The sequence below is a fragment of the Nelusetta ayraudi genome, unplaced genomic scaffold, assembly GCF_046127955.1.
Source record: "Nelusetta ayraudi isolate G7.1 ecotype Tasmania unplaced genomic scaffold, CSIRO-AGI_Nayr_v1 ptg000011l, whole genome shotgun sequence".
NCBI lineage: Eukaryota > Metazoa > Chordata > Actinopteri > Tetraodontiformes > Monacanthidae > Nelusetta > Nelusetta ayraudi.
In genome coordinates, this window is record NW_027466061.1 from 14,728,840 (window position 1) to 14,754,922 (window position 26,083).

At 45.6% G+C, this 26,083-nt stretch overlaps 1 protein-coding gene across 2 annotated transcripts in view; it reads right to left on the reverse strand.

The window, feature by feature from the left end:
* Positions 1 to 814: 814 nt before the first annotated feature.
* Positions 815 to 26,083, reverse strand: part of LOC142885139 (glypican-5-like) — a 94,098-nt gene continuing 68,829 nt past the window's right edge. For both annotated transcript variants that reach the window (XM_076021302.1, XM_076021301.1), the window contains 2 exons: positions 18,082 to 18,223; positions 815 to 3,335 (listed from right to left, as the gene is read on the reverse strand). In XM_076021302.1, the coding sequence (XP_075877417.1) occupies positions 3,145 to 3,335; positions 18,082 to 18,223 (333 nt within the window). In that variant the 3' untranslated portion in view covers positions 815 to 3,144. The remainder of the gene's footprint in view (positions 3,336 to 18,081; positions 18,224 to 26,083) is intronic.

Consider the following 26,083-nt stretch of genomic DNA (forward strand, 5'->3'; position numbering starts at 1 on the left):
GTTGCACATCTCCGCAGCACCTCGCCAACCTGCTGCTCTGGTTTTCCATTCATTTGAATTAAAAAGCAAAACTAGCAAGTGGCGATTTTAGGAGTTTCGGCAACAGCAGAGAGAGAGAGAGAGAGTGGGAGAGGGAGAAAACAGCCCTGTTGCACATCAAACAAGACTCAACTTGTTGTATTTCAGGGTGGCAACGGGAAACAATTACTGGGAAAAAAGATGGAATTATGAAATCCAAATCGAATTAATTTGTCTGCACTGCAGCCAAGAAGGGTCGGATCATACAAGGTCATTTTAAAACTATTGCTAACGAACAAACTCTTTTTAGTTCAATTGACTAATATTTGCAAGACTTCCCAAGAGATGCCTCGCAATTGGGTATACCAAATCATTAAAAACGTAGCAAGCGACTTGCACAGAGTGGCCACATTGGGAAAATAATTGATTTTTTTTTTTTTTGGTCGCTCGTCAGACCTCCTGTCTCTCTCTCTCCCTCTCTCTCTCTCTCACGGCTGGGTGGAGTGCTGCAGGGAATCAGTTGTGATCGCTAAATTTTTTTTAACGTAAAATGGCAAACAAACAGAAGTGCAAAGTGCTGTGAACAGGTGCAGCTGAACTAATAACAAAGGGGACATCGATCAAACTTGGCAGCGCACAAGCTCGCACACGCCTGCCGATGTGGGAAAGTCAGACGGGGAATCACACCGGTGCCAAGATGAGCCACTACTATTGGTTAAGCAACGTCTGCGATGCTTGTTGTTCTTTGTCTGGGAGCGGTTATCAGCGAAAGAAATGAGACTGGAAACACGAGGCGAGCGGCTTGAAATATGTACATTTATACACATGCAGGCCCATTTGGATGTGCGTGTGCGTGCAGCTTACATGGTGGGAAGACAAAGTTGGCAGAACACAAAGCAGGACACACTTTAACAGTCAAACTTCAGGGTCTCGTGTAGTTATATGTATTTACACACAGGTAAAGTACAACATTCCTTTAGGATACTGAAACTGCGTCCACTGGAAGTGTTATTTCAGCTGGAAGAACCTGAACCCCGATTTCCACATAAAGCGCCTGAGTTGCGAAATACATGTAAGAGGGCTCTGTGTTATTATTAAATGAATGGTTTCAGTTTATAAGCTTAGAAAACCCCCAGTACTTTATCAAAGATTAAACTATACAAGTAAATTTCAAAAAAAATTCTTCCATTCAGTATCAATCTTCTTCTTCTTCTTCTTGGACATTTTGGGATTACATTTGGGTTATTTCTCAACTTCCACGTGTTGGAAAAGTCTCTGGAGTCTAGTGGCCAGATGCTGTCACCTCATTGGTCACAATGTCGACGTGCATCATCAGTGTACACTTCACTGCATAATGCGAGCGTGCGCCAAGCTAGAATGGAAGTGATTTGCACTGCAGTGCAACTCTGCGGGGCACATTCCGAGTGCACGTTTGCAGCGCACGTTCCGAGAACATGTTCGCAGTGCAGCCCTTTATGTGGAAATTGGAGGCAAGAACAAAACAAAAGCAATAGCCCCCCCGCCCCCGTAAACACATTTTAGTGCATGGATCAGCTCGGACACCACGCGGGTGTGTGATCACTGAGTATGGCTTTCAGGTGTCATCAGGTCATGTACTGCAGCTGCACAGAACAGAAATGACATTCATTCAAACAAGTAGCTGTGGGTCAGGACTAAATGTATGTGTGTTAAACAAGGTCCACAGAGGAGTCTGTGATAAGAATGAGGAAGGAGTGGGTTGGATGAAATAGAATTAGGCTGCTGCTGTAAGATAGAAAATTAGGGGCTGCATCCAACTGAACTACCCCCCCCCCCCCCCCCTACTTGCATGTTTCCCCAATTCACCATCCCATCGAACTAAACTTGATAAACAACTAACTGGGTTTGAATGTGCAAATGTTGAATTTGAAGAGTGCACGCGCACACACACACACACACACACACACACACACACACGCACACACGCGCGCGCATACACACACACACACGTACAGAGACACAACTGCAGCACAGAAAACATTTGTGAAATTAATAATGTACACACTTGTTCACACATCCCATTTTTGCTGATCTACGTGAAGGTTTCAGTTTGAGAAATGTGAAAGTGCTGTTTCTGTCCGCACAGTTAAGTTTCCACATTTTCTTTTTTTGCTGCATTATTTTTTTTCAGACAAAAATAGAAGTCCTTTGTAGTAGAGAAGACGAGAAAAAAAAGCCTTATTCAGCTCAATCTAATTCTTTTTTGTATATCACAACCTCATACATCTTTCCACTTATATACACTGACATACTATACACACCCGAACTGTCTGCATAATGGGTTCAGCTGTGCAAGTGTGCCCATGCTCTATGTGTGAACTCATTACGTTCTAATCCCTGCCAAGGTACACAGTCATTAAAGTAGATCAGATCCACTGTGCAGGGCCCAGGCACCTGGGACCCATCTTTCAATCTATCATGCACTCCTTAATCCACAAAAAGAAGATGAGTTTTTTTTTTGTTATTGTTTGTTTGTCATCCTCCTCCCCAAAGAAATGTATTGCAATTCTTCTTCCTGACTAGTGAACAGTGCTGCACCCTTCTTTAAGTCTGAAAGATTGATTAAAAACAGAAAAAGAAAAGAAAGGGAAGACGGCTGTGTTTGTATACGAGAGTCTAAAGTTTACATGTCGACATTGTTAAGTAAAATCAGAGGTGATGCAGTCCTGTTCTGAAACCACAACAGGGTCGGCCTTTATTGGTGTCTGTGCACTCGGAGGTCCAAAACCCAGAGCAGCCGTGAAGAAGCAGCAGCAGGACTAATTGTTGCAGAGAACATGCATGGGATTAGCGTGCGCCGAGCGCCCACGTCGGTGACGACGCGGCAGGAGTTCCTGCAAGAGTCCCCCAAACCCCCCACCTCCACCTGCCCCTCCCCCTCCCCTTTGGGTCCACAGTCACGGACAACGTCGTCATCGTCCTCTTCCACAACTCCTCTTGTTCTCCCGCTTAATGCTTTCCATCCGTGCTGAGGGAGGTGGCTGCGAGGGTGTGACAAGTGTGTGCGATGTGTGTGATAATGGCCGTCTGCTCGACGGGAGTGTGTGTGTGATTCCTGGAGCAGGAGGGGAGGGCTGGAGACGTTCTTCAGAACAGGGTCCACTGCAGGCAGAGGGCAGCGGAGGATAGCAGCGCCAGGCTCCAGGGCCCTGCCCAGCCGCCAGGTGAGGCGCCACCTATCACTTTCACCGAGGGCGGTTTGGGGGGGCTCTTTTGCGCACCGTCGCCACCAGGCTGCCGCACCATGGGCTTCCCCTCGCTGGGGGGCTGGGTGTGGGCTGTGTGGACAGAGAGACAGAGAAGCAGATGTGAGAAGAAGGATAGATACCAAACAACATGTTGACCATGCTAACACAGGCGTGTTGACTTAAAAAAAAAAACACATATCATTACACACATCTTTATATTACCATTTGAAACATCCATCCATCCATCTATTTTCAATACCCGCTTATTCCTGAGTTTAGGGTCTGCTGGAGCCTATCCCAGTTGTCATAGGGCAAAGTCACCAGTTCATCACATGGCCACATAGAGACAAACACACACTCCACACAGGCCCCCAGCCGCGGAATAGAACCCACAACCTTCTTGCTGTGAGGCGGCAGCGCTAACCACTGAGCCACCGTGTTGCCCCCATTTGAAACAGATTTTCCTTAAAATTACAGTTTCAAAGTAATTTTGACAGTAACAAAGCTACTACTGACACAGCGCCCCCTGCTGCCCTGGCATAGAACAGTAGTACTGGGGTTGCCTGCCTGGCACTTCCATCGCAAGAACGTTGCAAGACGGCAGCAACTCACAAGCCAACCTCCCTGGCTAAGAAAGCTAGCGAGCAAATAAGCTAGCTTTACTGCAGGGGGCGGGGAGGACTGTGTTATTGGCAGGCCTGACATTCTCCATGTTACAAATCAGATGATTTATAATGAATTCAAAACAATCCTGTAAGAAAAACGACACTGTGTCGCTCTATGGGAAAAGCAAAATGAAAAGCAAAGTGAGTTTATGGTTCCGGTGAAAAACATTCAATCAATCAATTTACTTCCATTCATAATGGTGTCTCAAAGCGTGTGAATAAAAGGATAATCAAATGATCCTCACACCCCCAAAAAACTGTGCAGTTGTGTTTTTTAAGTGTCCAGGAAAAATAAAAATTCCCACCACCATATCTGTGCACCTCACAGTGGTTGTTGCTAATCTTACAGGGGTCAAAGGTCGGAGGGTCACATGCAGGAAACACGGCATTGTTGATGTAAATCCAGTTGATAACCAGCCCTTGCTGGTCTTGCAATGTTTTATGACGCGATAGCATGAATAAGCTTGATGCATTTAGGACAGCGATTCAACAGGAGCTCTGACTGATTGACATACAAAGAATAATTTAAAATTCACAGATTTCTTGCTAAAAGGCTTTTTTGCTGTGTCATCTGTGCACTCTTTGGGGTCTTAAACTAGATCTGTCTAATTCTTTTATGCTTCTGAACATCACTTGTTCTATTTTCTGCTCCTCTACATTAGCCAACCTTCCCCAGCAACCGGAGATACATCCGTGGTGACAGACTATGACCATTATGTCCAATCCTATGATTTTGCCTATGCCATCAACTAATTTAATGACAGGTGAATCCACTTCCTTCATTTAACTTAGACATTAATGTAAAAGTTTGGCCATCTTGCTCATGATGGGAAAGTATGAAATTATTGTAATTTATTTCTCTTCTTCTTTCACAAAAGACAGCAAAGTTGAGTTTTGATAAAGATCGTTTGTGTGGGAAACAATGACACTTCAGGCCTCAAGTCAACACTTTTCAGCGCTCTGTGTCGTACTCTGGCTTGCATTAATGTGGAAATTTACCCAAACGTTATTTAGAGGTAGTGATCATGCATGAGAACCCATCCCTACTGAGAACCAGAGCCTGTATTTTTTGCATGTGTGTGCACGGAATGGGCTAGGCAGGGCTCCAGAGGGAGGGAGCCTTTCCCGTTCCAATGGTTTTAGTTGTTCCAGCAGACAATAGACAAAGACATCATTTATCCCAAATCAGATTGCCGTTATTGTTTCAATGGAAATGGGCTGCATCTCATCGGAGAGATGTCAGAAAACAGCATTTGAATGGGCCAACACAACGCTAAGTAACCCGGCGCGGACTAACCAGTGGGCTAATTACTGCAGTGGTTCCACGCCAGAGGAGCCAATTACAGCAGAGACTACAGCGACACTATTGATGTAAAGTATATGTATATTTTTTGGATTAGGTAGGCATTGGAATCCAAAATAATAGAGATGAATTGGAATGAAATCACTGTTCGTGATTATGAAAAGTCCATTGGGTTTGCAGAGACTTTAAATAGAGCATCTATAGTCTGTGAGGCCCAAATGGAAAAGATCCACAACACGTACGGGATAATTTTTTTCGGCATAGTTTCCTCCCAACTGGAGGAATGCATCAGATGTTCTCGTGCGATTGTGGGCCTGACCCGGCCCTAAACAAGCAGCACCAATTTGATGCCTGGATCAGTTTTAAGCAAGGCTGTAAAAGGAATACATGTTGAGTGGGGCAAAAAATGTGTTTATGAACACTCAAGGATCTGGCGTGCAGGATTCAGAGGGACTGAATATGATTTCCAAAAGTATGTTTTTTTCAGTTTGTGTTCTGGAGTCTTGTAAACTCAGACTGAGCGTCTTCAACAAGGGTTTGCCTCCTCATCATCATTAATGACCACCTACGTTATTGACCTTTGTACGAGTCTCAAATAAATAGTGACGACACAGCTGGCAAAAGTGTCAGGACGTCTTGAAAAGAGATTTGAAATACCGACGGGAAATGAGTTTTAAAACCGTCCAGTAAAACTGGAAAAACATGACAAATTTGAGTAAGATACTCATGAACTTAGATTCAGACATATAAATGCTGTGCTTCGCTGCCATTAAAAGGCTCAGATATGTTTAAGGTTTTTAAAAAAGGGTGCATTTTGCTTGTCAATATCATGATGGCACACAATGGTGAAACAATCACAGAAAAAAAGGGATGAAAAGGAGGAAAAGGGCTGGAGAGAGAAGAGTGAAATGTGATGTTGTTGTCATAATGAGACAATGTTGGAAGATAAGCCTCGCCTCATAAGCTGGCTCAAGTGTAAATCCTCTAACTATCGCGAGGAACAGACAGGAAAACAAGCGAAAAACAGGGAAAAAAGCGGGTGGGAGGAAGTGCAGGATGACACGTAGGGTCAGAAGGAGGTAAACAGTTAGTTTGGCTCCTCGCTGTGAGGATGAAGATCCATCATCGCTGGAACGGGGAGGCCTGAGATCCATCACTTTATGCCACAACAAGGCTCTGCGAGGAAATGTCAACATGTTTTTCATCGTTGCCGAAACAGCTGGTGACAAGTTGTCTGTCAGTGGGAGGTAAAAAAAAAAAACAACAAAAAAAAAAGAAGTGGGGAGTGTGGGTGGGATTTTTTTTTTTAGTTGGAGAGCTTCCTCATAAACAGAGAAACGTGCAGGAGAAACCAACAAAACAATGGATGGGAAACTGAAAACAGACTAATACATTTGTCCTGGGATCCTGCAGGCTCACCAGGAGGGAGTGCACCGTGTTAGTGAGCACGTTTCAACATCTCGCACTCCAGCCCTTCCCTCGACACCCCCCACAACGCTTTTACCCCCATCAATGGCGCCTCTGTATTAGAAAATGTCACCAGACGGACCGTCCATTTTGGCTAAACTACCCCTTTAAACTGGCACATGCACTCTGCTCCAGGCATTGGCTAACTATGGCCGGGGGGCCATATGAGGCCTGTTGAGCTTTTTAATCTGGCGCGCCGAACATGAAGGAATTATATTATCAGTAAGCAAGTAATAAAAGAGCTGTATTTCATCCATTTTTCAGTGTTTTACGAGTCATTTCAATAAAGAGCTGAATACCACAGGGGCTTCAAGACACATTTTGTTGTAACACTTTTGTTCATTTTCAATTGGCATTAAAGCACGTGATGTTTTCTACATATCCCATGAGAGATTTTTTTCTCCTATGAGGAGAAAAACACTAAAACACTCCATCCATATGGCCCTGCTCCGGCCCCTCTGTCAAATTGTAGAACCCACTGTGGCCCACCAGCCAAAAAGTTTGCCCATGCCTGATGTTGAGCCGTCCTCTGTCCTGCCACCTGCTGCTGCTGTACCTCGGCGTCGGCTAAGTGGACCAGAAACGTTTTCACCGTGTACGCTTTTTTGTGTGCCATTCGTGCCTCTCCAGATGGGCGGCTTAAGTGTTTGGAGGAAACAACCATTTCCCACTGGCCAGGGGAGCAGCAACAGCTGCTTCCAACAAGGCTGGAGCCACAGCGCAGGAGGGAGAGGAGGGATCGCAGAGGAGACGGAGCAAAGATAAATAGGGAGAAAGGAGGGCGGCAAGGTTAACAGGAGGAATAACAAACTCCCCAGCCATCATTTCTCGTCTTCTTGTCACTTCTGAGATGCGACTCTGCTTCCACTCTCAGTCTGTTTTCCTCCTCTCCACTCTTTTCGTTTGTGTGTGTGTGTGTGTGTGTGTGTGTGTGTGAGAGAGAGAGAGATTGTGAGCCTGGCTGTGGGAATCCAGTGAGGAATGGTGCCACAGTGCTGGGTCTTAGCAGGTTGTTACACTGCACAATACCACCGGGAAGGACAAAGCTACATATGTATATATATATATATATATATATATATATATATATATGAATACATAGACATTCTGCAAAGCCCCCAAAAGTAATTACAGCCTTTCTGTGCAGTATTCAATTTTGGTAATTCCAATTTAGTGTCTGATTTCCATCAAACTCTCACCGTCTCGCCTGCGAGTGGTTTGTTTTGCGTGCGAACTGAGACTTTGACTTGTTTATCGCAGCTTTGCAGAGAATATGCAGTGGGTTTGTCTCCTCCACCCGCTGTGTACAATTAAAAAGTCAGCCGAAAAGGTGGAGATTTGATTCCTGGTGCGCGGAGGGCAGACATGGCACAGAGGCTGGTGGAGGTCAGCAACTTCCCTCGCCTCGCTCTCATTCTCAGCGTCTCCTCCACGCTGCAGGCTCACCACCCTGACCTTGAGGGGGTGGTTTCACCGCGTTTGATGGCAGACGGATGCGTGGGTGGGTGGGCGTGTGGGTCTATAAAGCAGGCCTGGTTTTTTGACAAGGCCACTGGACGTGCCTCATGGCGATGTTTCATTAATGGAGTTGACCTTTGACAATTTTTTTTCTATCTCCCACGGCTGGAACTTGAACAAGGGCTCTGGAACGAGCACAAACATGTGCGAATGCTACCAGTGCATTAAAGCACACAGGCTGATGAAATAGTTGACGATCGTTGCCATTAAACTCTGCACTAATGGAGTGGCATTTTAATTAGAAAAGACGTAAGACCAGATGCCAGACCAGAGTTTGCTTCTTTGATGTGCATCAGAGTTAAATTTTGCATTCACACCTTCCCAAACCACCTAGAGTTCCACCTAAACAGGGCCGTCAGAGTTTCATTTTCTGCTTAGTTTTAGTTCTGAGTGGTCCAACCTAAAACCCTGATCACTGCACAGCCATGTGTGTAAAGTGAATACTGTCAAAATCTGAATGTGGACTTTATCAATACCTAGGAAAAAATCACCAACCTCAAAGCACTCGTTGCAATCAATAAAGCGGATAAGAGGCAGCGAAGACCAAAGATTCTTTAAATGAAAATTAACAAGTCCACATATGCAAGCGCAAAAATAAACAGTGAGCAACCCGTTTGCAGCAGGATTGGGTTCAGCCTCAGAAGGATCTGCTGAAGGGTCAGACCTCCGTGATAAGACAACACAGCAGCACGTTCCGCTGTTCCGGTGACCTTTGTGCTCGCTAGCTAATGACACAGTACGGCTGCAGCATCAATTCACATTCACGCTGTAAAACAGGATCTTTATACAAAAGTCAATATGTATATAAGTCTTTGGGTGGTGGGACACGACTCGCTGCTTGTTAAATGTTGTGAAATCAGTAACAAATGATTTGTACTATTCCTCTCACATTATTAGCGGGGACGTGACTTCCAATCCTGACCTGACGCATGTGACCTTTGCATGATATTTGTTGCCAGCCATCAACCCCCCCACTACCCCACCCCTAGAGAGGGAGAGCCTCTTGGCGCTCCGCTTCCCCAGTGGTAGTCCAGAGACAAGACGCAGATGTGCGCCGTCGCTGCTCCTCACACTGTTTAGGGCTAATGACATATTCCAAATATATTCTTTTATGAGCGCAGCCCTTGTGACTGTCAACACTATGACACGCTGTTTATAAAAGCCGTGGGCCTCCAACCCTCATTTGGGATTCCAGAAATATACAACGCAATCTTGATACGAGGAGGGTCGTCTAAGTATCCGAGAATGATCGTTGCACCTTCGCTTGCAACATTTTCGTCATTTTTCGCACGCCACAAAATTTGTGTGCGTGCAGAGTCCAACGTGTGCGAGCTTTGCGCAAGAGCTCTGTTTATTCCCGGGATGAAAAAAGAAGAAGAAGAAGAAGAAGAAGAAGACATTACTAATAACACAGAGCTATTATTTTGCCTGCTATCAGGACCTTACAAAGCAAACAAAAAAAGAGTGATGCTGCGCTCGACGGCGATGGATCTCGGTTGTCAAGGCGCCTTTTGCAGGGCAGCAGGGGTGGCGCTGAAACCCTGTAGGTCACTGTGTTTTTGTTTAATGGCTCTGCTCACTCTCTCGCACACACACAGAGTCATCTACCTTTTGCCCAAACTTCTGCAACCTTTCCTTATCTGCTTTCCACACAAGCTTCTTTACAAAGAGGGTTAATGTTAGGGGGGGGGGGGGCAGTAGTGACGCATTCACATGCGTTTTAGTACTTGGCCATCCATCTCTGCGCCGCTTTTGTCCACAACTCACTCTTTATGCTGCACCCGGGGGGGGGGGCTCCTCACCCCCATCAAACTAATCTCTCCTATTCTGTTTTCTGAGGAACACGCACGCACTTGCCCGCGCGCGCGCACACACACACACACACACACACACACACACACACACACACACACACACACAGGAGCTATCCCTCTTGCTTACAGACCACCTATAGAAATTCAGGACTGGTACACAGCTTCTTACAGACAGCTCATGGGGCTGCAGGGGCATAAATAAAGGGGTACAAATAGGGTGTGCTGGGGGTGTGTGCACATTTTAGCCAAGGTTAGCCTAGCAACAGGCAGAGTGGCTTGACAACTCCAGCAGGAATTAGCCCAACGGCATCTGCCCACTGAGATTCTTGGCATGTACCAGGCTATTAAACTTCTCGGTGAGATTAAGATTTACATGCACGTAGATGGAAACAGGCAACGGGGGCCCTGGGAGGACGGCGACCTCCACCAGTCAATGTCACAAGTGGGTCCAGGGGTAAAAGCCGTCGCTAAGCAGGGCAGAAGTCAATGGCCCCTGGAAGTTTCCTTTTTTGGAGAAGTGTGGAAAAACATGATAAAAAATAATGTATTACAATATTAAAACGTAACATTTTAACTTCAACTTAACTTTTATTTGTACAAGAACACATCTCAAGGTGTTGCAGGTGTAACAGTCATCCATTGCGAGGCTACATGTCATGCCATTGTATTAAATATTTATCATTTCCATTCAAGCGGTTCTTCAGCAGCTCATGGACTCAGCAAGCCCCTTATCACCCTTGCTTCTATCACTGTGGAAAGGAGGTGCAACGTTGCGTTCAAGGATGCATTATAAGAACTGGATACCGGCTGCCAATTCAATATTTTTGCTTTACAGTCTCTATGTGGCCCTGTGATGAACTGGTGACTTGTCCAGGGTGTCACCCTGTCTTTGCTAGCTGAGAGAGGCTCCAGCAGACCTCCGTGACCCTGAGCTCAGGAAGAAGCAAATGGATGGATGGATGGATGGATGGTCTCTGGGTGCAGTACCTCAAGTGACCACTGGATAAAAAAATTGCATGCCCCCATTTTAGGTATTGAGTTCTTCAAATACCTCCATGGCTGCGTTACACTCAAGAGAAGACCGTCACAAACTTGGTCTCACCTTGCATGCTGTCGCCTGCTCCAACAACACCCGACCTGACTGCTGACGGCTTTTGAGGCCTCAGTGAAAGCAGCATTGGCTTGTCCACCCCCAAATAATGCCAGGCAGAAACAGCAGGGGCCGTGTTGACAGTGTTGACACAAGAGTACCACGGCAGAGGGGAAGATGCAACCTTGTGCAGCTCCATGTGACCAAGTCTCTTCTGGATTAAACTGATTTAAGTGATGCTTGTCTGTTAAACTTCAAAGTGCTCTCTGAATATCTGTATGGGTCGGGAGGAGGGAGATGGGGCGGAGGGGAGGGGGGGGGGGGTAGAAGGAGAGAAAGTTCTGCTGTGATGTTATAAATGTTTGATTTTGTGGGGGTGAGTGGGAGACTTTGATGTAAAGTCTTGCGTAAGTGACAGCAGTTTTAAGAATCAAACCTCTCACCACCACTGGCCTCTTCCCTCCCATCTGATCTGTAATCTGCTGGCATGGGGAGGGGCCGGAGCCAGCCTTCGGGCCTGACACTCTGTTCCGAGTGCGGCTCTAATTGCCACATCAATTATGGATCAGGACGGAGGGCTTTTGTCCCTCTCACCGCTGGTCAATAGAAGAGACCTTTAAATGAAGTGTCTCGCGCCCTCTAATGCTTCAAGCCCTGGGCGCAGATAAGTACTGGAGAGAGTCAATGCCAAAAAAAAATAATCAGCACATTGCTACTAAGCTTCATTATCTGATCTCTCATGCGATGCTAATGCTCCTCTATTGGAAGCAGATACTCCCAATGTGGCTTCCCTTAAAACAAAAACCAAAAACACCCAAAACATTGCATCTCCAGAGTTTGAGGTGGGGACACCAGCCCTGACGGGAAAATCCTGCCCCCTTCCGCGCTTCCTCTCCTCCCTCTTCACCTAGTCTGCAAATTTCCACCCACATGACGGCGTGAGCCGAGACGAGAGGATCAGGATCATCCCCGCTTATCCTCGTACTGTATTTTTCAATATCAGTGGAATGTCTCCCTTTATTTGCTCGGTGCCGTGTTACAGCAGGAATGCCAGGTCCGCCGTGAGCAGTCGGGGCCGAGCTCCAGGCGAAGCGAGGGAGTCAAGAAGGTCACCCTGCAACCACCCCTCGCACCCCTCCCCACTGCACACACACACACACACACACACACACACACACACGCACACACACCGTCCAGAACAACCGCCAGTCCAAACTTCACTTCAGTCCACAGCACAGTGGTGAAAATAGTTTGTCGAGAGCTTCAAAAAACTGGACCAAGTTCCTGCACAGCCGTGTTTGGGGGGAGGAGGATGAGGGAGTTTTTTAACCAATAAAAAGTAGGGTCATACCAACTGCATTTAGAGTTTTCCTCCTAATTAAGACAGTTTATGGCTATGGAAACAACCTGTAGCAAAATTGGTAAAAGTGCAACTCACAGCCTGTGCAGTTGGGACACTTGGTTATGTCAGGAAATAATAGTTTCCTCTTTGTAACTCTAGTAAAGACTTTTATGTGGCTTCACTATCACAGCACGAAGGCAGTGGAGGTTTTTGTTGCCTTGCTAATTACCCCATAGCAACCGTGCTAATAGCTTAAAAAAAAAGGTATATCCTTTTTCACTCTTAGGGCAATAATTCTGACCCACTTCCTGTTGCCCCCACCACCACCACAGACTGTCGGTGTTGGCCCACCAGGGTTCCAAAGGTGTTGAAGTGGGTCATTGGCCTTGAAAAGGATGATGTTGGCTAATGAGAACCATTTACCTATGATGAACATGTGTCTGGAGGCCACATTAGATTTTCAACTGCCATGTAAAATGTCTGAAGCTAGAAGGAATAAAAAAAAAAAAAAGGGATTCAGCTCAACATAGTTGTGGTTAAAGTCTTAAAACAAGACTGAATCTCTTCATCACTTTAAAGCAGCATCCACCCTGAAAGAGCCTTTGATTAATTTTTAAAACCAAATGACGGCATATTATTGTTATTCTAAGCTGCTTTAAACACAACACTTGGTGGGAATAAAAACAACTTTAACAATGATCCGCTGTGAGAGGGCCCCCGCAGACTAACAAGAGCCCTTACAGCTGATGGACAGACTTGAGTTTAACATGTTTTATGGTGCTTCGGTTCGCCAAATAAAACTGTTTATCGGAACCGAACGGGGATGATGGGAGCGACTGTCAAACATGACAGCTGAGAGGAAAGCAGCTGCGGACGGAGGCAGCAGCTGTTTGGCCGCGGTGCCAGCCAGATGCTCGGCAGACTAAATAAGAGGAGCCTCGTCGTCAAGTCGGGGGAAAAAAAGCCAGCGGACGTTATTGTAGCTGACTAGATGAAAAGTTGCGTCGGAGGGGACTGGTTTCAAAATTGTTTTCCATTTTTCGTAAAGGTTATCAGGGGAGCTGCACGGCTTTACACGCAGGGGCTGGGGTTTGGACGCGGGATCGCTGAGTCATTTCCAATTACTGCCAGATTGTTTTCAGGAGAAGCGGAGCGAAAATTAATTTCACTTGTTAAGTCGGACTGAACAAACAGATGACTCTGCATGTCCGACTGGAGGGGAAAAAAAGAAACAAAATGTGACTGCCCCCACGCACCCCACACACATACACAACCATCCGCGAAGCCGGCCCCTGACTGGTGTTGGCTGCGACCTCTTCTGTGGCCCGCGGGAACTCGTGCGCAGCACCTTGAGCTCCAGATAAAAGGCCGAGGGGAAATGACGGCCCTGCTGCTAATATCCGCCGTCGGGACACAGCCGCTACATCTGTTGGCCAGCCGGGGCCCCTGCGCACGCCAGTCCTCTGGACCCCGGAATGGGAAGATCAAGGGGTGGCGGGGGAGGGAGGAGGGATTGGTTCTACCCGGCCTGGAAGAGAACACAAGCAGCAAATCCCTCCCAGCCAGCCTGCTAACCCAGCTTTCTCACGGTACATGACATCAGAGGTCTGCGTGTCTCAATCCTCCTCGCTCAACTAGAGCCCCCTTGGCCTTGGCCACGCCCCCCGACTCCCTCCTCGCCGCTTGGCCTCTTGCGTTGCATCATGACACCCTCAGCGTTATTTTTTTATTTATTTATCTATTTTTTTGCAGCTCAACCTCTGCCCCCGTGTCCATTCCTGGACCGGGAGTTTGCGGTGCTTCATCTGCTGCCAGTCTTTCAAGTTTCCTAGCATGAAAGGCAGGTGTGTGCTGCGTTGAGGGCAGCAGCGGCTTCTGGAGCGATCCGGTGTAATCCCGCTAACGCTGGTGTAGGTTGACCATATCCTGCCAGAGCGGCCCTTTATTCCAGGAATGTGCTTCCCCCTGCCAGGCCCAACAGCTGCCGCACACCTTTACGGCCTTACAGGCTTTGGAGGGAACTTCTCTCTGCGACTTTTGTTACCCAGGTACAGACCTGCCGGATGTCCAAGAACAATATTTGCACTGAAGCCGTAATCCATGTAGTAGGAGGCTGAGCTGTCTGAACGCTCAGGTGGAAGATATTAGAAGTCTGTTTTGGACGGCTACAGGAAGTAAAATATAAACTGCACGCTGTTAGGACTGGACGTTGATAAATGAGGGGTGCATACCCCCCCCTTTCCCCGCCTCCCCATCCTCCACCCCTGAACCTCCGCCTTTGGCCTTGAATTCCGAAATACGCTGATTGGAGCTTTCTCACGCCACACAGTGTGCCTTTGTGTGCAAGGGTGAACTGCACTGTTGTGTGTGTGAGTGTGTGAGAGAGAGATAGAGATTTCAAATTCATAACCAATTCAGGCTTTTTTCGAATTTCCTCAGGGAACAAGTGTTTACGAAACTAGCATCTGCTGATCCGAAGCGACGCTCAGACACATAGGCACAAGCACAAACACACAAGCAGCTAGATGTTTCCAACACGTCATCCAAGAGACGGGGAGAAAACTAAAATATCTGTCGTTTGAACAGTGATGGCGCTCTTCAATCGTTTCGCGATGCAGGTTCAGGATGATGGCGACAGGGCGGCAGAGGTAAACCGCTGTGTGCTAATATGCAGGTTTAGCTGCTAAAGTGCAGATTGCATGCGCTTGTGCTGTTGGCTGTCTTTTCTTCCTTAATGAACTCGCTTGAGCATCAGACAGATGGTGCTTGTTGCCAAAACAGAGGCAGACTTCATGGCTGTGCCATTCACTTTTCTTTACTTTTCTTATTTTGCGCGGCTCAATCTTTGCAAATGTTTACTCTTACCCCTCCTCCTCCTCCCCCCACTCCTCCACCTCCTCTTCCTGCGCGATGGATAACCTGCTTTCTGCTACCCTTCTAATCACCTATCACATATTCTGCCAGGTCGTAACAGCCGCACCAACTGTGCTACAGTGTACTTTTTTGAAACCAATTTTCAGACAGCTGATTGAAGCCCTCTTCAGTTGTTCATTACAGTTAGTTGTCAGTCTTCTATCGTACCCTGCTGTTCATCCAGAAGCGCATGGTGGTGAAAAGGCTGCCTTCTCTTCTTGCTTCTTCTTTTATGTCTACCCCTCCTTCCTTTCTAGTGGTGGACACAAGCCATTCAGAGATGAACATGTTAAACTGTTAGCTGCAAATAAAGAGCATTTGAAACGTTCCTGGGCCTAATAGAGTTAACAAGGCGTAGTCACGCCATGGAGCGCCGCCACAGAGGAAGCTGTCATGGCTGCAGGCAAGGGGAATGATATGGTTCATTAAAGAGTCACTGATTTATTCTCCTGTTCGCGGCTGCGGTCATGGCAGCTCGTACACGACTGGGCCTTGTTTAGCCGGCACACAATGTTCACCAGCGTGACTCCGGGACAAGAGGAGGAGGGAAGCTGGGGGGAGGAGGGGGAGATCTGAGGCGAGATCAAATGACTGCATGACATCATGCAATCAGACTGCACTGATTTGGTGGTGGGGGAGCTAATTGGAGGCTGTGTGAAAGGAATGTGACTCTTCTGCGCCCCCTCCCTCCCTATCGTCATATTCCTTATATAGAAGTTACAATTTCTAATATTAAGAGTATTTTTTTAATTCTATGAACGTGCAAACCACCCTGAACGCGCTTTCTGTATGCAGGAAGACTGCACGAGCGAGTGTGTGCGTGTACGGCGTCCTATCTCTTGCAGCAGCACTTCTGCTTCATTTGAGCAGCGACAGAGAGACTGAGCGAGTCTGTCCACTGCAGATTATTTCTCTTCATTAGCTCTATGATGAAGTGAGCAGAGCGGCGGGCAGTCATGCACCCCCCACCCCCTGAAACAAATGCACAGGCACGTGAAAGTTCCACTCCTGCCCCTGTCGCGATCCTCAACAGCTGCCAAAGCCGACTGTAACCCTCATTTGTGAGTCAGTTACAATGAGTGGGGCAATACTTTATGGAGTTGACACTGTTTAAAAAAAGGAGGAGAGACAGAATTTGCCTGTCGATATGAGGAAAGCTAATCAACCGGGGGTTGTCAGCCGCCTGTGAGTTTGCCCAGGCAGCGCAAGAGGTTGTTTCCATCACTAACTGAAAGCTTTGAACATGACCAAACACTTGAACACTACCAACAGCTGAGATCAAAAGAGGGCTTGGCTGGTGTGAAGCACGGATGTGCCACAGATGCACGTTCGAGTGTTGGAGTGACGCGGTGCAGCTGGCATCAATGTTCGGAAAAGTTTGGTGGCCACGTCACAAACACAAATGTCTTCTTACAAGGTGTACATTTAACTGAAGCCAATAGACAAAAAATTGAATATATGTATACGTGTGTGCATATGTACATATATATATATATATATATATATATATATATATATATATATATATATATATATATATATATATATATATATATATATATACATATATATATACATATATACATGAACAAATAAACCAGCCTTGTGGATTTCCAGAGAGCAAAGCTTAATCTATTTCTCTTGAAATTGTAGAAAAGGAAAAAAACATGACAGGATTATGTCTTGCTGATGATGTTGCAGCAAAGAAAAAAGCACTTGATGTCTTTTATTCGCAACACAACAAGAAGCAGGACAGAGGAGCACTCACCCAAAGCTGACTATTGATGGTGCCTGCAACACTGTGCGAACAGACCTCTGGCAACCATTTAGCCAGTCTTAGTGACACCAAAGGGAGACACAGCCTCGTTTTTGACATGAAGTCATGCCAATGTGAGGTACAGAGAACATGGTCCGAAGAAGAAGAAGTGGTCCGCAGACAGTTTTGATTTCATTTGATGAAATATTCAGAAACTCACACACAAATATGTTTTAAGAACACTGAGGTAGATGTTGTTAAAACCTGTGCATGCGTTTGCACCAGACTGAGTCAAGGCAGTAGGTAGACTGCTGAATGAGCATCAGGCATTTCTGCAGCGTTGCAGAAATTCTCCTGGGGAAGCTGAAGGTGCTTGGCTTACACAGGCAAGGATCTTATCGGTGGATCTGCCTTCATGGAGTCAGTCTGGCTCTCTTGTGTCAGTGTGGTATCTTCTTTCAGTACAACTCACCCCTTAAACTCCCACAGTCACTGCCGTGTATAAAGGTGATTCCAACTGATATTGGTGGAAAAAAAAGAGTTCAAATGATATCTATTAAAGATAACAGAAGCCTTGAAACCCTCTGGCTCTCATACAGCCACTAGACTGAGCAGATGGAGCAGCATTCATAAAGATAGGAAATGGGGAAAGGCAGAATGCAATGTGGATTCATTAGTAAAATGACAAAAAAATATATATTTTGTTCTGTAAAAGTCAGACACAAGTCAGTCACAAAAGTTTAGAGAAGGGCACAACCTTACCGCGACTGACTTCAATATTCGGAAAAACAATTACAGCCCTGCTGCACAAGTGCATTAGGAGAAAGGAGTGCGTCTGTTGTTGCAGCTCATTTGCATTACAACAGCAATAAATCATTAAAGCAGTAAATCATCACTAATAACGGCGTGGACAACATAATACAGGGCGTGTCACCGGAAGAGTATGGCACGTATTTACAAGCACTTACAGTTCTGGCTTTGACCGTCTCCTGAAGCTTGACATCCATCTTCATCATCGCAGTCGCCACTGCCGCCCTCCTCCGTCTCTCCGCTCCCCAGCTCATCCCAGGTCTCTATCTGTCCCAGTTTTGGAAATGCCTCATGCGTCTCCTACAGGAAAATGAGAAGAAAATGACAAAAGTTAAGCAGCCGCAGCGTATGAGTGACCAGCGTAATCGATCACACGGGACTTTGCTCTTTGGGGTCCCTCCAAAGGGGAGCAAAACCGATGAAATCATTGGTGTTGAGCACAGAACCACACATTGCTGTCCCGACTTATTAATCCACAACAAGTGAGCGTTTAGGTTTCCCAAAGGAGCGCTGGGCTTTCTAGTGTGCTCTGCTTTTTTTTTTTGTTTTGTTGATCGCTGTGACATATCAATCTCAGTAAATGTCAGCTGTGGCGAGACGTGATTCAACAGCATCCAGGGTAAACAGAGAGGCAGCATAACAGCCTGGTTCTGGGATGGTTGTGGTAGTATGATGCAGTGTCTTGAATAAAAACTCAAAACACTCAAAAAAAGATTTTTTTGTGTTCCGTTGAAGTTGCAATTCAGAATTATTTTATATCATACAATTCCTGATATATCAGGAATATTGCGATACACACACACACACACACACACGCACACACACACACACACACACACACACACACATACATGATAATTACAATATGATTTTATATTCATATAAATGAAGAGTGAAATGGGAAGGACTATTTCATAGGTCATGTGAAACACCCTCACAGAAATAAAGGCTGACTCTGTGGGAAACACCGAGGCAACTAATGAATTTGACTGTACTGGAATGACATGATTTATTTGTTTGCAACTGTCATCGTCAAGCATCTGCAGATATCACTCGCCATCTGTTTACGCAGCCTTGAGTGCAGCGTGGCTCATTACTCCGAAAGCTGCCAAGTATTTAGAGCACTTAAGCAACGCTTTTTGGCAAATCTCATGAAACGCTGCCTCACAGATGGATTGGATAGCTTTTCATCAAGATTTGCACTGAAGGCTTGAGCCCAACTGTGAACAACTCTGACCACAGTACGGGGGGGTTACCGACTCTTGGGACCCATGGTGCTGTGTCCATCACCACCATCAAGTCGGTCTTTGGCACAATAACGCTGCTTTGTATTTCATCAATTGCTTATTTTTGACCATCATTGTTGTGTGTACATACATATGCAGACACACAATTAAAGAGTGATGAGGATACTGACGTGACGCACAGCTGACCTTCAAATAAAGGTAAGAATCACTGGTGACGTGTTGGGAGGTGAGAGGAGGAGTGGGGTCCAGGGCTTTGGATGCTGAGGGAACACTAATGACACTGCTAATGACATCAGACACACATAATGGCATAGGTCACCTTCATTTAGCTGTCCTGGCACATCCGCCATGCAAGCCTATGGGAGCATTGGTGTTGTTGTTTTTTTACATGATAACCAATCAGGTTGTCTGAAGAACGAGGCACAAGAATTAATACTAACTACTGTGAGCTGCTCAGCCAAAAAAAACAACAGAAAAAGATCATGAGGACAGAGGAGAAGAAGCTGTTGGAGTGGAGTTGTGGCCTAGATGCAGCTGTGTCGGAAGTTTATTTCAGCTGGATGGCATTTCCACATTAAAAGAAAAAAAAACTCATTAAGGGCCTTTCCGTTTCCACTTTATTTTAGACCTCAGCAATTTTTGTTAAACACTGCGCTGTGTCTGCTAGCCACAGAACAATGACATGTGGTTCATAATGGTTATCGTTTGCTTGAATGTGATGGAGAAGCAGAAGGCAGCCAGAAGGCTTGCCTCCCCGCTGGGCATAATACTCTTTCCTGGATGGACACAGGAGATGCAGGGAAAGATACTGGCAAAAGTTCCATCTGGAGTGCCAGATTACAGCATTGCTTAGAGAATATGACAACAAATGCTGACCAACACCCTGTGTGACTGTCAGCGTTTTCTCACCAACAGGTGGGTGAGCTCACGTCCTGAACCAAACGGGACAGCAAAATCCCATTTCAATTCAAAAACATTTACACACACACACACACACACACACACACACACAATATATAGTCACCGAAGTCATGCACACTCTAGACTCTGAGGTCTGAACACACTTGCATACAATTGCATTAGAGCAAAGATAAAACACTTCAGCCTTAATGTTCTGAACTCGCAAGGAAATAAAAATTCCAAATTCTGCCACGGTTAATATTATGTTTGACTGACAAGTGCAATTTAAGAGGCAAGTAGTAGATCACCCGAGTCATCACTCTGCTTCATGGCAACTTCAGTTTGAGTGAGTCTTGCATTGACTTACACATTTGAGTTGGACAAGAAGAGAGCATAAATATTGGACATCTATGACTGGAGCACATTGCTAACTCTCACTGCACCTTGAGGTTCTGCGGTTCTTGCTCCGCCCCTTGTACAATACCAGAAAAACGTTGAGGCTTTTTGTGTGCAAGCGAAGTCCGCTAATGAATCTATCTTTCCAAGGCATCAGCAGGGACATGAAAGCAGAGGCCTGAGAGGGAAAGATAACAGAAGACAGACAGTTGGAAGAAAGGGAAAACATCTTTCTCCATTCTGGACAACGAGCGTAATAAAAGCCATTAACCGTTCTATTGAGCACAAAGCAACACAAGAAATGCGACGCACACTGCCTGGGCTGAGGAGGAAATGCCCTGAATAGCGGAGAGTTTGTATCAACACCGGCCAGATAACCGTTTGGGTATTAAGCTGGAGGGTTAAAAAAAAAAAGTGCAGTTTTTGAGGACATTCAGCACAATGCTCGCTCGGTCCAGGCGTCCTTAAAGCATGTTAATTAGGGAAGGAATCAATTAAAGCACTGTGGCTGAGTGGAAAAAAGAAAAAAAATGCAGCCACTGTGGAGTCCTGGCTTGGCGACGGTCCAGTGCACTTTGTTGCTTTGTTTTCCCCACAAAATGTTTCCTTTCTGTTTCAAATTCCAACTGTACTTTAGTGAGGTCCAAAAGTCCTCAATTTAATTATGGTGTTGGGCGACATGGGGAGGAGGAATCCGGCAATTTTTCTCAGAATTTCATCACAACAGCAGTCAGGCTTTCTGGAAGCTACGCCGACAGCTTTCCATCATCGCATGAGGGAGCATGAAATCTGAGCCTCATGAGCTCACTTTAAATCCAAACGCAGATATCAGGAAACATATTTTTCCTGCGGTAAATAATCTGGGCACAAGTGTAAACAAAGCACAGTGCTTAACATGATGAAGAATGGCCAAACCATCACTATTACCAGCATTTCAGAGGTTTGTTCAGCTTTATCTGGCAAACTGCTCATTATGACAACTGCATCACAGCAATAAGCACCAGGGGCAGAAAATGTCAACACAGAATCCTTCATATAACTCCTGGTTACCTAATGTTCTTTGTATTTGTGACAGTGGCGGTCCTGTCACTATGCCTCCAATTGATTATGCGCCCTGGCTACTTGGCCAAAGGGATATCCCGCATGGCTGATTGGTTAATGGTTAAGCACGCGTGGCTATTACCTTGGAGTCTGGGGTTCGAAGCCCGCCCAGGCCCTCTGTGTCTTGCCACATATGGAATGTTAAACTTTGCTGAATGCAGCTGAGGTGTTGGATTAGAAAGAGCGTTGCTGGGAGAAAAAACATTTAAAAAAAAAAGAAGCTGATTATGCAGGAGGTAAGACTTAACATTTTACCAGACTTTCTTGCCAAGTATATTGGATAATTCATTAGAAACATATGAAACGGCTGATGCAGCACTAGGCACATGGCAGCAACTCGATGCAATTAGGAATGAAGGCGTGGTGAAAACAACTCGCTACTGGAAGTTCAAAGTCAGCATCAGAATGGAGAAGGAAGGGGACTGAAGTGACTTTGAACGTGGTGAAGATGGTTGTTGGCGCCAGACGGGCTCCAGGTGTGCCTGTTTCAGGAACTGCTAACCACCTGGGATTTTAACAACATCACAACCATCTCTAGGGTTGACAGAGAAGGATCTGAAAAAGAGAAAATATCCACTGGGAGGCAGTTGTGTGGAAGGAAAAGCCTCATTAGTGTCAGGGGTCAAAGGTCAGAATGGTTGGAGACCACAAAAAGTCAGTCACTCCAAAAAAACAAAAACAAAACAGCGGCTACAACCACAGGTATGAGAATCATCATTCATCTCTGAGTGCGCACCACCTCCAACCTTGAAACTGTAGCAACACTCACTAGCCACTTTACTGGGGACCCGGTAATAGCAAAGTGTACCAAATAAAGTGGCCGCCTACTGAATGTCTCTTCTTGTCAATATTAGCCTCTCTCATCATGTACATTTTCTCATTTGAAGTCACTGCAGGTCAGTCATTTGTAAAGAACCTTTGTTTAGAATGCACCTCAAATCTCTTGGTGGCCTGCCATCAATCATCTCAGCTTTAGGATTTCCCACAGGGGTTAATGTCTTTGCAAGAGCTTTAAAAAGTTCATGGGTGCCGCCGGATCGAAAGAAAAAAGAAAAAACAAACAAAATAACCCGCTGCCAAACGTTCCCCGACCTCACATGCCAGTTGGACAGCCGTGGCTGCCAAATCATCCCGCTCGCTCTTCCTCTCCAAACACATTCTTCGGTCAGAGGAAGAGTGGACGGAGCGTCGAAGAAAAACCAAAATTCCTGCATTTATTCGCTTCCAGTAACCATTTCATGGGAGTGGGTTTTGTGTGAGTGTGTGTGTGCGTGTGTGCTCTTGCACGTGTGGAGTTTTATGTGGAAGCATAAAATCCGATTATGAAAAGTGAAAAAGAAGAATTTCGTCGCCACAAATGGGACCTTAGGGCTACTGGTACAGTGTGTGTGTGTGTGTGTGTGTGTGTGTGTGTGTGTGTGTGTGTGTGTGTTTGTGTGTGTGTGTTGGATTGTTGCTGCCCTCCTACCAACCGGTGAACTGGAATCTCAGCTTTGTTTTGCCCACACTGAGACAAGTCACTTTCTATTTTAAAGCTTTCCCCGCATCCGAAGCGTCCATGGCGAAACTAAACATGTGGAGGGAGAGGGGAAACCTGGAGGTAGTTTTAGGAAAAAATGACAACTTGAACCTTTTGAACAGCCGCAGAAGCTTCAGCTGAGCTTCCATTCTCCGCCTTCTAATTTGTACTCTGAAATTCACTGTTTTCGAGACTAAGTAACTGCAAATCTCACTATATTTCACTGCTGGCTGACAGGGAAACTGCGGCAGCAGGGGGAGAGTATATTTCCCTCAGTCTAGGTTTGACAGCAAGCGAGAATAAAGAAGCAGGCGGAGACAGAGCGCTGGAAGATGATCGACGGGCTGCATACAGACATATTTTCAGACGCGCCGCTGCTGATTCTGGAACAGATATGACGTATCGTTTTGCAGATTAATGGCGCTTGGTGTGGCCAAACAGCTCTGAGCCAGAGACTCGGGTTCCAGGCAGACTAACCAATTTCTTGACTGGAAAACAATGGCAGCTGTCATGGTTGTTGGACTTGAGCGAGAGCGACGCCACCCACGACACAGCAAATGAAAAGGGTCTAAAAATCAAATTGCAACAGTGAGCCAAGTCATTTTCTGCTTTTGTGCTTTTTTTCCAGGGTGGGAGAAGTGGCCAAGATGGCCATTTATCCACATTTTGCCCTTCTTCTTTTTTTTTCTAAATCCATGAAGACTCTGCATACTACTGCCGTCTTTGCACAAACCTCTGTTGGGTTATGCTAAGGATGTTAATGTTTCTGCTAGTTTTCAGGAGTAAATTACACATATGGAGCCTTCAGATCACTTTGAAGATATGCCTCGTGGATCCGGATCCAAGTAAAGCTGAGAAATATTGGGAAAAGGTTCACAGAACCCCCAAAAGCCAAAGAGACTATTTCTACTGGCATTAAAGTTCCTGAACGTTCAAAGAGGAACAAGGAACACAGACAAACATTGCCCGCTCTTTGGCCCGGAAGGAAAGCCATCATAAACTATTTTGAAGTGACCACATGTTTTGTGCGAGAGGAACGGATCAGTTTAGAGCTCTGCAGTGAAATATTCACACAATCTGTCTCACATCTGAAATAAGTGAATTTTCTTGAGCGTGAAAAAAAAAAGAAAATAACCCAACAGAAACAAGTCGATTTCCCCCAGGAGCGTCTGAGTAATACTGTGAACACTCTGCAAAACAACGGCTCAGGCTCGCACAACATCACACACACACCTCCGAACAAGCTCTAACCTGCTAATTCCCTTACTGTTCGCGGAACGTGACCTCATGTAACCCCCGTGTGAGTCAATCATATCAGCACACCGTGGCACTGTGCTGTCACACCCTGCCGCTGTCAGGCACCGACAGAGTTTGTGCATGTGTGTGACACATGAAGGCGCTAATAAACTTTGACATCTGTCAGACACTTGTTTAAAAAAAAAATAAAAGGAACAAAAACACGGTTTGACTGGCATCAGCGATCTTTCTGATGAGAGCAAGTCTCAACAACTGCCAGGCTGCAGAGAGACGGTTGTTTTTCCAGACAGTGAGGGTCAGCAGTCGGCGAGGCCGCAGAGCTATTGAATATATTAGAAGAGGAGCTCACAAAGTCCCTGTTGGACCAACAGCAAGTAGATCGATGCCGCACAACTCCATCCCACAGAGCCATTTAATCAATTTAGGTTGGAAAGAGGGCACAATCAAATAGCAGTATGAGGCTGAGGGTGAGAATGAATTGTCAGATGCACAAAAAGTGAATAACTAGTTTGGACAAAGAAGATTCGTGAGTCAGTGACAGCCTCTGAAATAAGGTGATTTAAGAATCACAGCAATTGATTTTAATTAGATTTAAAAGGTTTTTACACTGATTCATCAAGAGACCAAATTAAGACGCATCACATTATACTTTTTCCACCAAAAAATTACAACATTCAATATAATTGTTATGATCTATTGACTTATAGCATGAAGAATGTTGCTGGGGGTGCTACCAGGACAGCACCCCCAGCTGGTATGGGACTAGGGACCTTTGGTTGCCTGCCCAGCCCCTTCTCAGGAGGATGTGCCTCATATGGTGGCAAAATGGTGACATCAGCACCTCTTACCTGGCAATAAGAAGCTAGCTTGCTTACTTTTATTCACATGCTAGTCATGGAAAAGGTGTGAAATAGTATTAGAAGAGTAAAAGGACAAGAAGACAGAGGCAGGTGGCCTGGCGGGCAGCCACAGTTAAATGGTCAAAAACCGGGCCAGAGGAAGGCGGTGTGTGAATTGCAGTTGTGCTATTTTCCCAACTAGTCTGTTTTCATTTTATTGAGCAAATGTAATTGACCTTTTAAAAAATTGCTCTTTAAATAAAGAAATTGTGAGAGCCTTTTTTCAATTAAATGATTTGATGCAAATCAACAAGGCGACATAGTAAAGCATATTCCAGTCGTAGGACAGAGTCAGGTGGCTACCGGCAGAAGTGGACGTCAACAAAGCCGGCAGCAAATGTGCTAACTGGCTCATGAATTAATCAATTTTAAGTTAAAAAAAAAAATATATATATATGTGTGTGTGTGTGTGTGTGTGTGTGTGTGTGTGTGTGTGTGTGTGTGTGTGTGTGTGTGTAGAGATGTAGAGTTGCTTTAAATGGATGAATAAAATACAAAAATGAATATAAAATAAAACTGGATTATGATATCGTGTGCCAGAAAACACTCACTGGTCACATATTTCCTCCATGTGGTCAGATTATCCAACTTCATTTAACTAAATCCCGCATGGACAGTAAACATGACCTAATGCAGAAAAACATTCACAGATTTTTATGAGTCTTGCATATTGTTATGAAGTGTGGGGGGAGGGGGGGGGATCGAAGTTCATGGCTTGCCAAGCTGTCACGGATGGCCGCTCAGTTCAGACTTGTTGCTGGGACGTTGCCTTAGCAGCAGCGAGGAGCAGCAAAGCTCCTGCTCCGGCCTTTTTTTTTCTTTCCTTCTTCAAGTGGAAAGA